Here is a 13,825-nt window from a genome sequence, read left to right on the forward strand (position 1 = left end):
CGATCGATCGGAGGAACTCTGGACCCTGGTGATAACGCCTGCCAATTAGACAGACTGCCAACGCTGGCAGTCCACTCACATCGGCTTAAGTCTCCTATTGTACCTCTTGGCTCCTACTTCAGCTCACTGACAGTGGACCAGTCAGTCAGGAGCACAGGGCCTGCATGGTGGAACAGACTCGACCAATAATAATAAAATTTGATTTGATAAGACTTTATTCTAATATTTGTTGATCAGTCACAAATGTTTTTTTTTATATTGTGGATAGATTTCCTCCCAGATCAGTGGCAACATTTCTAATTAGTCTGTTAGGCCCTAAAGTCAACACAGAGGGTTAGCTGGGGAAATTAGCAGTCTGGTGGTTTGGGTAAAGGACGTGGCCTGGGATGAAAAATGACTGCTTTACTCCACGCCTGGCTGCCCTCCTCAGAAGCTGCTGTGGATCGAAGAACTGGAACGTGGGTGGAAATTGCGACTGGCCTTGCAAAAAAACTTTCTAAGTCCAAGTCAGGTCTCAAGTTCTGATGAGTTTCTATCATCTGCCTCCTGCCAGATCTAAAGGAATGATTCAGTGCATAGTGAATATCACTCCTTTAGACATCAGCTGTTATTGGCCATGTCCCAAACAACAGTATCTGAGCTCATCACACAACTTTATCTATTACATTTGATTTTTTTGCAGAAACAGAAGTTAATCCAGAGCAGAGTCCTAATGTCCTCTGTGATGGACCCACCAAGAGGACCGCTCTCTAACAAGCCAGTAGGAGCTTCAATATGAGCCGCCCTGGGCCTGACATACAGCAGAAATTACATCCCAAAAGGTGCTGGATTCTTCCCTCAGCCATGCGCCATCAGTGTGAATCACTTCTGCTGACATTTCAACAGACACACAAGCTCCCTGACAGAAGTGATAAAGTACAGACTGTATGAAAACTCCATGAAAGTCCGGCTCGACTTTCAAGTCAGTGTTTCAGTGACTGACGCTGAACCAAATATTGTGTCAAATTGCCAGACGTTTAAATGCAAAATGCAATAACAGCATCGAAAATGAAAACCATAATGCATTTTTACTAAACAAATTAGTCATATGAAGCAATTACATGATCATTAGTTGCTATGATTAAAACCTCCTAATGGAAAATGTATAGTGATCATCTTTTTCAAATTATGTGCAATGTTTTTTTTTTTTGTTTGAAGATAATTCCTGTGAATATCAGCCCATTCAGACTTTCTATGTCTCTGGGTCACAGCCAGTGCATGTAGGCAGATAGTTATTCATTCATTTTGGATGAGTCTGCACCATGCAGTTGACTTACACTAATGATGAGTGCAGGAAGAAGTGCAGTGCAGAGTCTATGTAGATGCATTATACTCACTACTAAATTTCTCTCTGATGTGCATCATTCAGTGTTGTGCTACAGGACCCTTCGTCCTGGGCAAAGGCCTGAGCTGACCTGGTGTACTGTACCTCAGTAGGCGGGTTTAAAAACATCAGGGTAGGCCAATCAGAGGCCTCCTGCCCCCTACCTGCCCTGTTAACTCATCCTACAGTCGATCCACAAGAGGTTCATTTGGCTTTGAGGTCATATTTAGTTTCACAGATGATGTAACATTTCTATGGTGTTTCTAATGTGAATTTTATTTTGAATATCAGCTCTGTCATTCTTAATGTTTGTTAAAAAGAAGTTGGTATGCGTATGTGTATGTGTATGTATGCGCATATGTTCGTATATGTTTTATGACTTTATTTCACAGGATAGCCCCTTGAGATGTGCCATCTCATTTTCGAGGGGGTCCTTATTAACAACAAAAATACAAAGTATGTGCATGTGCTACTGTAGGCTACATGCATTTATGCGAGTATGTGTGATGTTTTCTTGTTTCTTGTACATGCGTTCTTTTTTGTTTTTGTCTCTGCTCTGTGAAGCACTTTGGATGACTGTTACAGGTCTTTTTAATTGTGCTATATAAATAAAAGTGAACTTGAACTTGAACTTGAAAAATAAACTAATCTCTGACTGAAACACTATATTTACTACAGTAAGTGTTGGTGTAGAACCAGTAATGTCAAACTGTTGCTTGGCAAACAATGTTATTTTATGATAGAAACAGCAGCAGCTATACTATGTTCCATCCATACCAGCTGCCTCAAGAGACTAGAAGAAAATACATAGGCTACATTATTTAGCCGTCTCACCGATCCATACTTCATACTTCCCTTTAGTTGAAGTGGATCATATTCTTAAATCACACACTTGATATCCTGTAATTCCACCACAGCCTCTCTGCGTATATTCATTTACACAGACTTCCAACAACACAGAGGAGCAAAGCTTTTCAGTCTCCACTAAAATGGACAGTTTCAGAGGAGAGAGTACGTGTTCCACAGACAGCACAGTCATCCCAGCAGTCAATATCTCCTCCTACCTTCTTCTTGTTGGTTGGGCAGATGTAGAAGCTGGTCACCACGACGGTCGTCCCCGGCATCAGGTTGAGTTTAGTGTAGGTGGTGCCGTAGTCAGTGGATCTGAAATGCAGACAAGGGACATGAACAAGTGACATTTAGGAGGGAGAAACAGGGAGACTCATAGTAGCATTATAATGCCAGGAAACAGCTATAATGGACATAGTGATTATGGCAGGAGCAAAGTGAAAAGTATAGTATCCATGACACTGTCAGAGTCTGCTCTAAAATCAATGGACACCTTGTACAGTAAGAGCTCTCTCTCCCCTACAGTATGTGAACAGCAGACCACCACAACAGCTTGCAGGACCGTACAGGATCCATCACGACTCACTGGTCCAATGAAACATGATTAAAAGTCATAAAGGACAAAGGAGTCAATCTAAAAATACTATTCCAACAAGAGCAAGCATAGAAATAAATAAACTATCCCTCTGTGCAGCAGGCCACACAGGTGACTGTTGAAGTATCTGACCGTTACAGGATGAAGAACCTACTCAGTCATTCACTGATCGCCCACTGAATGAGCTCCTGAGTCCCTTAAAAACACTGTGTGGTGGATGGTTCTTTCAGTGTAATCTTCAGGAAGTAGTGTTAGTTAGTTTGATATAAATCACAATAATTTCCTAGTCCTAACATACCATCATAATCGTAGGCATGGTGACAAACAGTGCTGCTTTCGTCAACGAAAGTTATGACGAAATATCGTCATCAACAAACCTTTATCACATGATGAAAAGGAGACGAGATGCAACATAAATAGTGGTCATGTGACGATAACTATAATGAAGTATATAATGTGATATTGTTCTGCAGTATTTCTGTTTCCTAGGCAGTGACGTCACTTCCTCAATCCCCACTGGCCGCATTATTTAGAAGATGCAGCTGTGGTGGGTTAGAGTTAACCACAATTTAAGAGACAAAAAAGAAATACGAGTTTCCTTGAACGCACCATAACAGTCCTCGTCGCTACGTCGCCACATTCACGGCGTTCCTTGGCTGCACACACAGCCCTGCATGCCGTTCTCTCTCCTCATTGGATAAAAACTGTAGGATACGATAAATGTTTTCTCCTCGGCTCAGAGCAGAGCAGAGGGACTGACAGACCCGTGTTTCAGTCCAAACACTCTATGTAAGTGATTGCTGTCGGAAGATATAACTATTTAAGTCTTATATTAACACAAATATATCACTTACTTCTGCTTTAAACAGAAATACATTAAAAAGAGATTAAAATCATTGAGTAAAACTAGACTAAAATGTAATCGGTTTTCGTCGACTGAAACTAGACTAAAATAGTAATTCTGAGTAAAATAAGACTAAAATGTTCAGACTTTTAGTCAACTGAAACTTGACAAAAAAGAGTATGAACGTGACTAAAACTAATAAGAACTAAAATGACAGTTTGACACAAAGACTAAAGACTAGAATTAAAACAGGCCACCAAAAACAACACTAGTGACAAAGACAGGTAACTGTTGGTAAGGTCCAGTATGCCTGCTAAGGAGTGCTATTTCAGGAGGTGAAAACCAGAAGCACTATGACATGTTATTAGTTGATTATATAATAACTGTTGTTCTTCTCCTGCCTTTGTGTTGACATAGACAGATGAAATGAGACAGGGAAACCTGTTCTTTCACTCAACCGGCCCTGAAAGCATCGTATCCTCCCTCTCTGTTCACCGTATTACCACTCTGTGGGCTGTGGGCTGAGCTGGGTGACAAACAGAGAACTTCCATCGCCATAACGATGCAAAAGCAGCCTGGGGGCAGCAATTAAGCAACGACCAGACCCCAAATCTGTCACATTTAAGAGAAGGTGTGGAGCGGTCGGTGTGTGTTTGTGTGTGAGATTGACAGCTAGCTGCTGGATTGGTTCTCCAGTCTGATTCAGTCACACCCACCAAGCAGAGGAAGGTGATTGCTATAGCGACAGGTTTTGAAAAACAGCAGAGGTTTCAGCCCAGCAAGGCTGAAGTGAGGTGACCACTTATGTATAATTAATATCTCACACAGGACAGATGACTCCAGGTGATATCCTCCCTAAGCAAATAATGCCAGAGATTAAAGCAGCAAATACTGACTATGACAGATTAAGAAAGTGAATGTATCCGAGGAGAAAGTAGAGGTTAAAGAATGCAAATGTAACATACTGCACATTTGCATTTGCGGTTTCGAGTGTGTAGGTTTTGACAGCTTTCTGGGACTAATTTGGAAAAGAAATCCAAAGCACGGAGGAAGATGCTGCTGCATTTAGCCCAGAGCTGAGGGTTCAACAGGAGGGAGAGGCCTTGATGAAAGACAATGATGAGCTAGCATGTCAGCCTGGTTAAGGATGAGAGGATTTACTTCTTCGCGCAATGGGACATCAACCACTAATGGACACACACTCAATGAGACGCATACACACACACACACACACCCGAAGCCCCTGCCAAGCCATTCAGCAATCGGCTCTCCCAGAGAGCTCTGATGCAGCTGGAGAAAATGGAGTGGCATAGCAGGGGTGAGCTATTTCTCTGCAGTGAGCTGGCAAGTGTTTTCATCTTCCTCGCCGACCTGAGTGCAGCGTTTAACCCAGGATCACTTGGAGGACATGGACAGATCCCAGTGCTGATGGCTGTGTTAGCAGCCAGAGCACAGTGCTTATCTCAGAAACTGGATTTAGGCCCGCTGTGCAGAGGCCCACCGAGGAGCTGGATCATCTGGGTGGAGGTGCAAAAACCACACACTCTTCTCTCTTTGACATAAAAACACTAAAGGCTAAATAATCTATACTTTCCAAATAGCATAGCAGAGGTTAGAAGACCGATAGATGATTGGTTTCCTTCCACTCATCATTTTCAGTGGCTATATGAGACTCTAGAGCAGTGGTTCCCAACCTTTTTTGGCTCGTGACCCCATTTTGACATCACAAATTTCTGGCGACCCCGCGCCGTCAATCAAGATGCGCCAGCTTAGATATTTTTATATGCTGCAATTTATTTGAACTCAATTTATATTTGAGAATATGAAAGTATAGAATGCTGTTGTTTAAGATTGTGCGCGGTGTTTTTAATCATAATAAGGTAACACTTTACTTGAAGATCTGATCTTGACACTGTCATGAACATGTCATAAACATTATGTCAATGTCATAACGTTGTTATTAAGTGTCATTGAGTTAACCCTAACCCTATAAACCTGGGTGTTATGACAGTGACATAATGTTTATGACTGTGACATGTCACTCTTATGTCACTCTTGTCATGTCACTCTTATGATAAAGTGTTACCCATAATTTTAAAAAGAATAATCATTAGTTAAAAAAAAATCAAATACTAGACATTTCAGGCGACCCCATTTGAATTCCAGGCGACCCCAGATGGGGTCCCGACCCCAAGGTTGGAAAACACTGCTCTAGACTCTTTCAGGATTCAGCTGCTACTGTGAATTCAAACATATCCAACTTGAGAAAGGAAACCAGAAATCGTTTCAGTGCAAGAAACCCTCACATTTTAACAATTTATTCATAGATGTTATCAGTCCATGTTGCTTTTTTCCTCCGAATGCCTTTTAAAATATGAAATTGAGGGGAGGCTTTATTACTGTACTATGGTCCTCCATATCATTAAAGCTGCATTGATACTGTTAGGACGTTTTGACATTATAAAACTCCTTCTATAATTGACTCTGGCACCATATCTGGCAGCTTTGTTACTGTAGCAGCTAAATGCTCCACTATGTTCATCAGCTGCACTCACTAAAGTTGCTAACATTGTCAGTCTGCTGTCTGATGCCGGGGCAGTGTGCACTGGGCAGCTGCCTGCTGATGGACACAAGGTTAATGAGACACAACAATGCAAAATCACAAACACCGCCTCGAGTTGTTTCCTCCAACAAGCAGAGAAGCTGCACGAAATTCAGTCACATCTCTCCACCTCCAGTGTTTTAATGATGGAACGAAGGAATGTTTCCCTGAAGATTATGATGTCACAGTGAAGCTGACCTCTGACCAGAGTTATATTCATTTGTTGGTTGTGGCCCAAAACACGTTTTCTGATGTCAGTGAGACATACGTAATGGAATTCCCACAAGGCGATCTTGATATATTGCATTCATAAGGATATAAGATCTCCGTGACCACCAACATAACATCACTTCATCATCATAAAAATAAATTTGCAGATGTTCTATCAAGGAGTTACTGAGAGACTGGGCCCAGGAGAATCTTTGTCTGGCTCTGGCTGTCACAAAAACACAAGGCAGGAATTCTCCATAGAGCAGAAACCTACTGTCAATGGGAATCTCAAGGAAATTGAGAATATTCACAGGCCTACTGCCAATGGGAATTTTCTATCAATCTGAGTTAGGGTTGCAAAGGGGCGGAAAATTTCCAGTAAATTTCCAGAAACTTTCCATGGGAAATTAGGCTGGGGAATTTTGGAAATATTCCAACTTGGAAACTTTCCATGGGAATTATGGGAATAATTGGAATTTATGGGAATGAACTGGAAATTGGGGATAATTTAAACAAACTGTATCATATCCAAACATAAATATTTTGTTGTGTAATAAGCAGACATCCATGCAAAATAATACAATTAAAAAACATGACCCCCCCCTCCAAGTTCCCCGTTAAGGGCCAACCTTCAATTTTGTAAATTTCGGATTTATTCCCGTTTATTCCCATATATTCCCGTTAATTCTCATATATTCCCATTAATTCCTATGGAAATTTTCCAACTTTGAAAATTCCCAGAATTTTGCAACCGTATCAGAATTGATAATAAATATCAGTCCTAGTACATTTAGATCAGGTCTATTCCCTGTAACGCTCGTAGATGACTTGGAACAAACATCTCTGTTTGACACAGAGGTTTACAGCTTATTACATATTCATAGTCATTAATTAGCAGGACTGTAATGATCTAACCCTAACCCTATCCACTGATGGACATGACTAAACAGAGGTGGTTATACTTGTCAGCTATTTCAAAAATAGTCAAACAACTTCCTGTGAGTGAAGAAACAACACAGCTTTAAATATTATGATATGTTATGACCATGGTCTCTGAAGACAGAGGCAGTTCCTTCTTGCTCATGCACATCGACCAACACATCACGGGCTGTATAAAATCATTAAGAAGAGCAGCAGAGACGTGTAAGAAAGCAGGAGAGAGGAGTCAGGGGGCAATGGAAGACATTCTGCCACTAATAGGGCTAATTTGGAGTTTGTGGTGGGGGTTTGTTGTAGAAAATCAGCTGCTGCAGCACCTTATATGGCAAGAATAATGATGTGGAGTTAATAGCAGAGCTCATTTTTGCCATCCAGACCTTTGGATTAATGGACTGGTAGGGAGCTATTGTAGATTAATGAGGAATAATTACTCCGACACAGAGTGGGGAGCAGATGAGACGATGAGATGCAGAGCACGGGGGAAGAGAGGGGAGAGAGAAGGGAGTCAAATTTAATCTTTTGCTGTAATTGTAGCCCTCTGTCCTGGTCAAATGGCATGTTGGCAGAAAGATGGGGCATCAGGACACAGACAGCTGTGTCGTTTGTTACTGCTTACATCAGCCTGCGTCTCTCTACTCAGATGGCATTGCAGTGGGACGTGTCACCGTGTTATTCACTTCAGGAGGTATGTCCTCAAACATCACAGTTGAATAAACATTGTTTTAAACAAGGTGCCACGGACACAAGTGATTTGGTAAAGGCCACACAGTTGGAATAATAAGAGTGGAGGGAGCATAAAGGGGAGGGATAACACAAGACAGAAAGGGGAAGGAGAGGTGGACATGAGAGTGCATGTGAAGAGACAGACAACCGCCGGTGAAATTGTATTTTCCTTGATGCGCTTGAGAAAACACAGAAATGTGGAAGCACTTTATGGCGGGCGACAGGTGCTGATTCAGATTTAATGTCCTAATATGTCAAGGTCGCTCCCAGCGGCTGACGTCTCCGGGAAGACAAAGCGGAGGGTGTCAAGCCGACGTGGTGACGAGACAGAAATACAAAAATGTAGAGAAGAGGAGGGAAATGAGAGTGGATACGAAGCAAGCAGTTTCTAATGGGTTTGTAAAACATCCATCTGCACGGCTTAAATGTGTTAGCTGCTGATGGATGAGACTGACAGGTGCAGAGATAGAGACCTTTACACAGCCAGGTGCTCCCACTTAAATGGGGCCAAATGAAAAGGAAACTCAACAAGGGAACTGCTGCAGAGAGCCATTCCAGCAATAACATAATTGTTCCATTGTGCATTTATAACTTTTGAATCAGGATTTTCACTCATGTGTGAACAGGTAGATTGTGTTATGATGTCATCGATCCCTTTGTGAAGAGTTGATATTGCTGCATAGCGTTTGAATATGTTTAGTAATAATTACTAAAACAGCTCTCTGCATCTAGAATAACTATTCCCTTCCGTCATTGTTTGAGTTTCTTGTTAAAAGTGGCAATAGCCTCTCCTCAGTGTCGTAAGATTACAGATGTGGGTTAAACATTTCCCTTATCATTTCCTAGAAATCAGCTGATGTTTATATCAGGTTTCCCCACGACCAGCCAGGAAAAGGTTTAGAAAGAAGACAGCAGCTGGATGAACGTCTCTCACCTCACATGTATTTGTTTATGATCGGAAACCTCGTCAGGCAGACAGGCTGATCTTTATCACTTTGGTTTCATGACTCTGCTGCTGTGGTGCCTGGCTTTAAACCTGTTGAATTATAGCAACCTGTCTGGAATCATATCACAAACTGTGTCATTGGTTATAAATATTACAGAGTGGCATCAATATGACTGGACAGCACCAGATGTGCCTCCCAGTCGTGATGACCGGTTTCATTGTTGTGCCAGTTTACACTTAAAAGAAGTCGTTCAAAGTTCAGTTGACACTTTTCAAAAAGTCTCTTTCTCTCCATCACCAACCCCAAATTGATTGTTGTCCATAAACTAAACTAAAATAATGCTCAGATTGAGAATATATTTTACCACTTAAACTATGTGTTACATTCTATTGAATTAGGTGGTATTCTGTCAGGAAATACCTGGTGGGCACTAAGTGCATTAAACATGCATTTCTTCAATCTGTCTTCACACGTTTGTTCATAAAATTGCTCCAAATACTCAAACTCACTTAAATTCACATATTTCCATAATCCCTATAGTTTTAGGATTAGGCTCATTCCCTTTAATTGTCGGTGCAAGCTGATTTAAGATCAGCGGGGCAGAGACGTGAGCTCTACACGACGCGCGCTGTATTTCTGCCTTCCCCTCATCAAACTCATCAATACACAATCCAACAACTCCAAAACACTCTGGTGGACAAGTTGTGACCTGCACATTCACCACGCTATGAAAAAAAAGCATAATTATGTAACATTACGAAACATGAAGCAAATACTTTCTTTTTTGAAGTCACTCTGCCGAGCAGCCGTGTCAGGAATGTAGCTCAGGCTCTGCATTTGTCTCGAAAACAACTCCATCTCGTAATGTTAAGTTATTATTTCATAGTGTGGTGAATGTGCAGGTCATAACTTGTCCATGAGAGTGTTTTGGAGTTGTTGGGGTGGTGTGATGAAGGAAAAACAAAAGTACCTTGAGCCTCAGTTGCGTTAGCTGAGCAGTGCGCGTCTCTGCCCCGCCGATCTAAAAACAGCTTGCACCGACGATTAAAGGTAATGAACCTACAGCCAAAATGTTGAACTATCCCTTTAAGCAGTTGTTGCTCTATGGCTGGTCCATGTGGAGACATCATGCTGCATACCATAAAACATGAGCAGCGTTGAAACTTGAAAACTGCATTTGGCTTTAGAAAAAAGTTTGAGTTGTGTTTTGTGCCAGAAGACACAATTATCCATTTGATACACAGTATCAGCGGCACCCTGGGATTCATTTACAGAACCTGAGGTCACTGTGACCTTTAGCGCCGACCAGACTTCTAAGCAGTTCATCCTTCTGCCCCTGTGAATGTTCATGGTAAATCAGGTCAGTGGGAAAAAAATATGAAGAAATGCACTTGAACCATTTCAAGTTGAGACGGTGAACTCAGTTTGATCTCAGCTCGGAGCGGAGCGGAGCCCAGAGTGAAGTTACACAGCGCTGATACTGTGCTTCAGATGAAGCAGAGGAGTGTGTTGGTGTGTTAAAGACCAGCCAGGGGACATACAGGAGCTGGATGTGTCCTGACATGTCTGATTTCAGCAGGAAGCCAAACACCGAGGTAGACAGATGCTGTCAGTCCGAATCAGGCCTGGATGGCCAGACGGGCCGGACTGTGGAGCTTGACAAGGCTCATCTGTGATTGGCTGACACACAGATGTCCCCAGGAGCCCAACTAGCAAGTGGGGAGCAGTAAGAAAGAAAGGAATGTGTCCTCTGACAAGGCAGAGAAGTGAGCCGTATCAGCCTATGGCAAATGTGTCTGAGTTCTCAATCATCTGTGCAACCTACAGCGCTGCCACAGCAGCACAAGGTTGGGAAAATCTGCAATTTATTACAACACCACGGCTCGGCTGACAGGAGTGATGAAGCATGAGGCAAACTTGTCTTGTTGCCAGATTATCACTCAGTGAGGTTATTAGCCGCATCCCACAGAATGTGAGCCAGGGTTTGTCCTGAGAGGGTTAAAGATCAGGTCGTGAGCCATCATAACCATCCAACAATCTTTCTTAATGAAAGAGCTGAAGGTGGCAGCTTCTGATTTATCCCAGGAAAGGTAATTGCCATGACTAGTGTTAAAATTACTGCTGAGAGAGGGCCAATGCTAATTTATAGCGGTTAAAAGCAAGGTATCATAAATACCAGCTGACAGATTGCAGTTTCAACAAGTGTGATCACATTTTTATGCTTAAAAGGTACATTGTGTAGGAATTACTCCCATCTAGTGCTGCGGTTGTACATCGCAAGCAACTCAATCATATTTTTCATGCTGCATTCACGTGAAATTGGGCAGACGGCAGACGGACGACAGCTGCTGCACGTAACGGCATAAACAAGCCTCTATGTAAACAAGTGGTCCGTCAGCACGAGGCAAAACAATACATGTGACAATATGTTGTCATGGCGATGTCGTATTGTTTACCTGACCCACGTTTTACCGGCTTTCTCTGGACTTCTGTGACTAAAATGACATCTGGTTTGTTACCGACGGCCGTCTGCCCGACTGCAGGTGAATGCAGCATCAGTGTAACGCTCCATTCCTCCTCGCTGCGTTACCGCGGTGACTTTTCACAGACGCCACCTCGACCTGAGCCAACAGCTCCGGTGTGTCCGCTGAGTTTCCGTGTTTCCTACCGTCACGCTGCCACTGAACGTAAAAACATGGCGACACCACATGGCAGCCAGCACCGAGCTTACCCGCTCCATGGAGATATGAATGATATGAACGGCAAATTCAGAGCTGAAAGGAACACTTCAGTTTGTTGATGGGGGTGATTACTGATTAATGAAAAACATACTTTTGAACGAAATACTCGATTTTCTTGAATAGATAACAGGAAAAGTTACACAATGTCCCTTTAAGAGTGGCTCTGTTTTCATGACAGAGCTCCTCTGAGGTGTGACGCTAAAAAAAAAAAAGAAAGGCAGACCAGACGCTCCCATCTGCTCCACATGGACGGGTCATCAATCCTGACCCCTCTCTGGCCTGGCATCATCCTTTAAAAATGACCACTCTGCTTGACCGCAGCTGTTTTGTACAGACCAGGGAACGGATCAGTGCCATCTATCTGTGTACTCCGCCTGCTTTTTACAGCACGCCAATGGTTCTGGATGATAAAGCTCAGGGAGTCTCAGGTGGACCCTGGAAAAAGGCTTTATTGCCATCAGCTATGGCCTGATTGCATCAAAACCCAGCTTTATTGACTACAAAATGCAGTGTGGACTGGAACAGCCCCTTCATGCAGCCAGCACACAGGCAGCAGGGCAGTCGTAAGGAAACTTTGAGGAAAGACCGTTTTGATAATAAAAAAAAAAAAAGTGGTTGTGGAAATGTTTACTCGTTACTACAATGCCAGTGCCATCTCCTCAAGACGTCTGCGGCCCCGGAGTGACGGCAGGGACGTGCTGACAGTCACAAGGTCAGAAAAAGAGATTTTCAACATCAGTGCCAGTGAGTGCTGCTCAGCTGCAGACGCCTCCAGAGGATGACAGCTAAAAAAGATAACGGCTCCGGTTCTCTTGGATTTGAGATGACAGCAGCAGATTTGTCAACTACGCCGGGCACAGCTCATGAAATAGGAAACATGTGGCAGTGTCCACAGGACGCTGGTGTGGCTGACAGGCTCATGACACAGCTAAAGAACTAAACTGTGGCTGTGGACACTTTCCATACAGTATCAACTACTGTCTACCAAAGAACTAGTCTGATGAAACATCTGGAGATTATCCCAGCTGACAGAAGACATGCAGCTGTGAGCATCATGAAGGACACTCTGACAAGGTGGTCAGCTCCTTCTACAGGGTCAGATGGGATATGTGATCCCTCCATGGTGATCTGGTCTTCTTGCAGTCCTGTGAGCCTGGCAGGGCCGTTGCTAGGAATTCTGGGCCCCTGAAAGAATACTAAAGTGGGCCCCTACCCCCTGACTTTTCCTTTTTTTTTTCTTAGACTACGTATGTATCATCATTTTTTATTTAGCCTACTTTGTTTTGATGCTAATACAGCATTACTATGAGTATTAGTCAGGGTCTTATGCAGAATAAATCAGTCATACAAAGATTAGACTACTGGGGTTTTTTGTGGGCCCTACTGGTCGCTGGGCCCGTAGAATTATCATCACCCTCCTCCCCTATACAACAACGCTGAGCCTGGGGAACCTTTGATGGAGGCATCCAAACCAGATCAAAGCTCCTCACAGACACAGACTGGATTACAACTGAGCCAAAGACCTTCAGTTTTAGTGGATCAGGAATCAAACAGACCCGGCCAGTGATTATACAGTAATTGTTAAAAACTAGCAGTTTTACCAGCAGCTGGAATATGCACAGAGATGTTCTCATCTCCATAACATATCAGGTGTAAAACTAGATTAAATGCAACACTGACACATGATTACAATATGATGTCACAGGAAGCAGAAAAACCACAGATTTCTCTGGTTTGAGAATCAATTGAACTGTACGCACTATGCAATAATATAAGAGCAATACTCAAATCAAAGAAATAATGTTTGAGCCATTTTTAGACAGTTTGTTATGGAAAAGTTGCATTCTATAACTTTGAGTCAGACTTTCCTTGAAGAGTCCATTAATGTGAACATCCCCCTTTCTTTCCCTCTTCCTTCTTGAACCACTTTGGACTTTCAGCCTTACTTCTGCACTTGGCACCACTTTATCAGAATGCCATTTGCAGTGCCAGGCAGCCTTGAAGGCATCGGC

General features: G+C 42.8%; 1 protein-coding gene across 12 annotated transcripts in view; it reads right to left on the reverse strand.

The window, feature by feature from the left end:
- sorcs2 (sortilin-related VPS10 domain containing receptor 2) overlaps positions 1–13,825 on the reverse strand; it is a 311,391-nt gene that overhangs the window by 148,605 nt on the left and 148,961 nt on the right. For all 12 annotated transcript variants that reach the window (XM_085758983.1, XM_085758988.1, XM_085758984.1 and 9 more), the window contains exon 3: positions 2,428–2,527. In XM_085758983.1, the coding sequence (XP_085615109.1) occupies positions 2,428–2,527 (100 nt within the window). The remainder of the gene's footprint in view (positions 1–2,427; positions 2,528–13,825) is intronic.

Source organism: Trachurus japonicus, chromosome 18 (assembly GCF_045865225.1).
Source record: "Trachurus japonicus isolate A0001 chromosome 18, Traja_1.0".
NCBI classification, from domain to species: domain Eukaryota; kingdom Metazoa; phylum Chordata; class Actinopteri; order Carangiformes; family Carangidae; genus Trachurus; species Trachurus japonicus.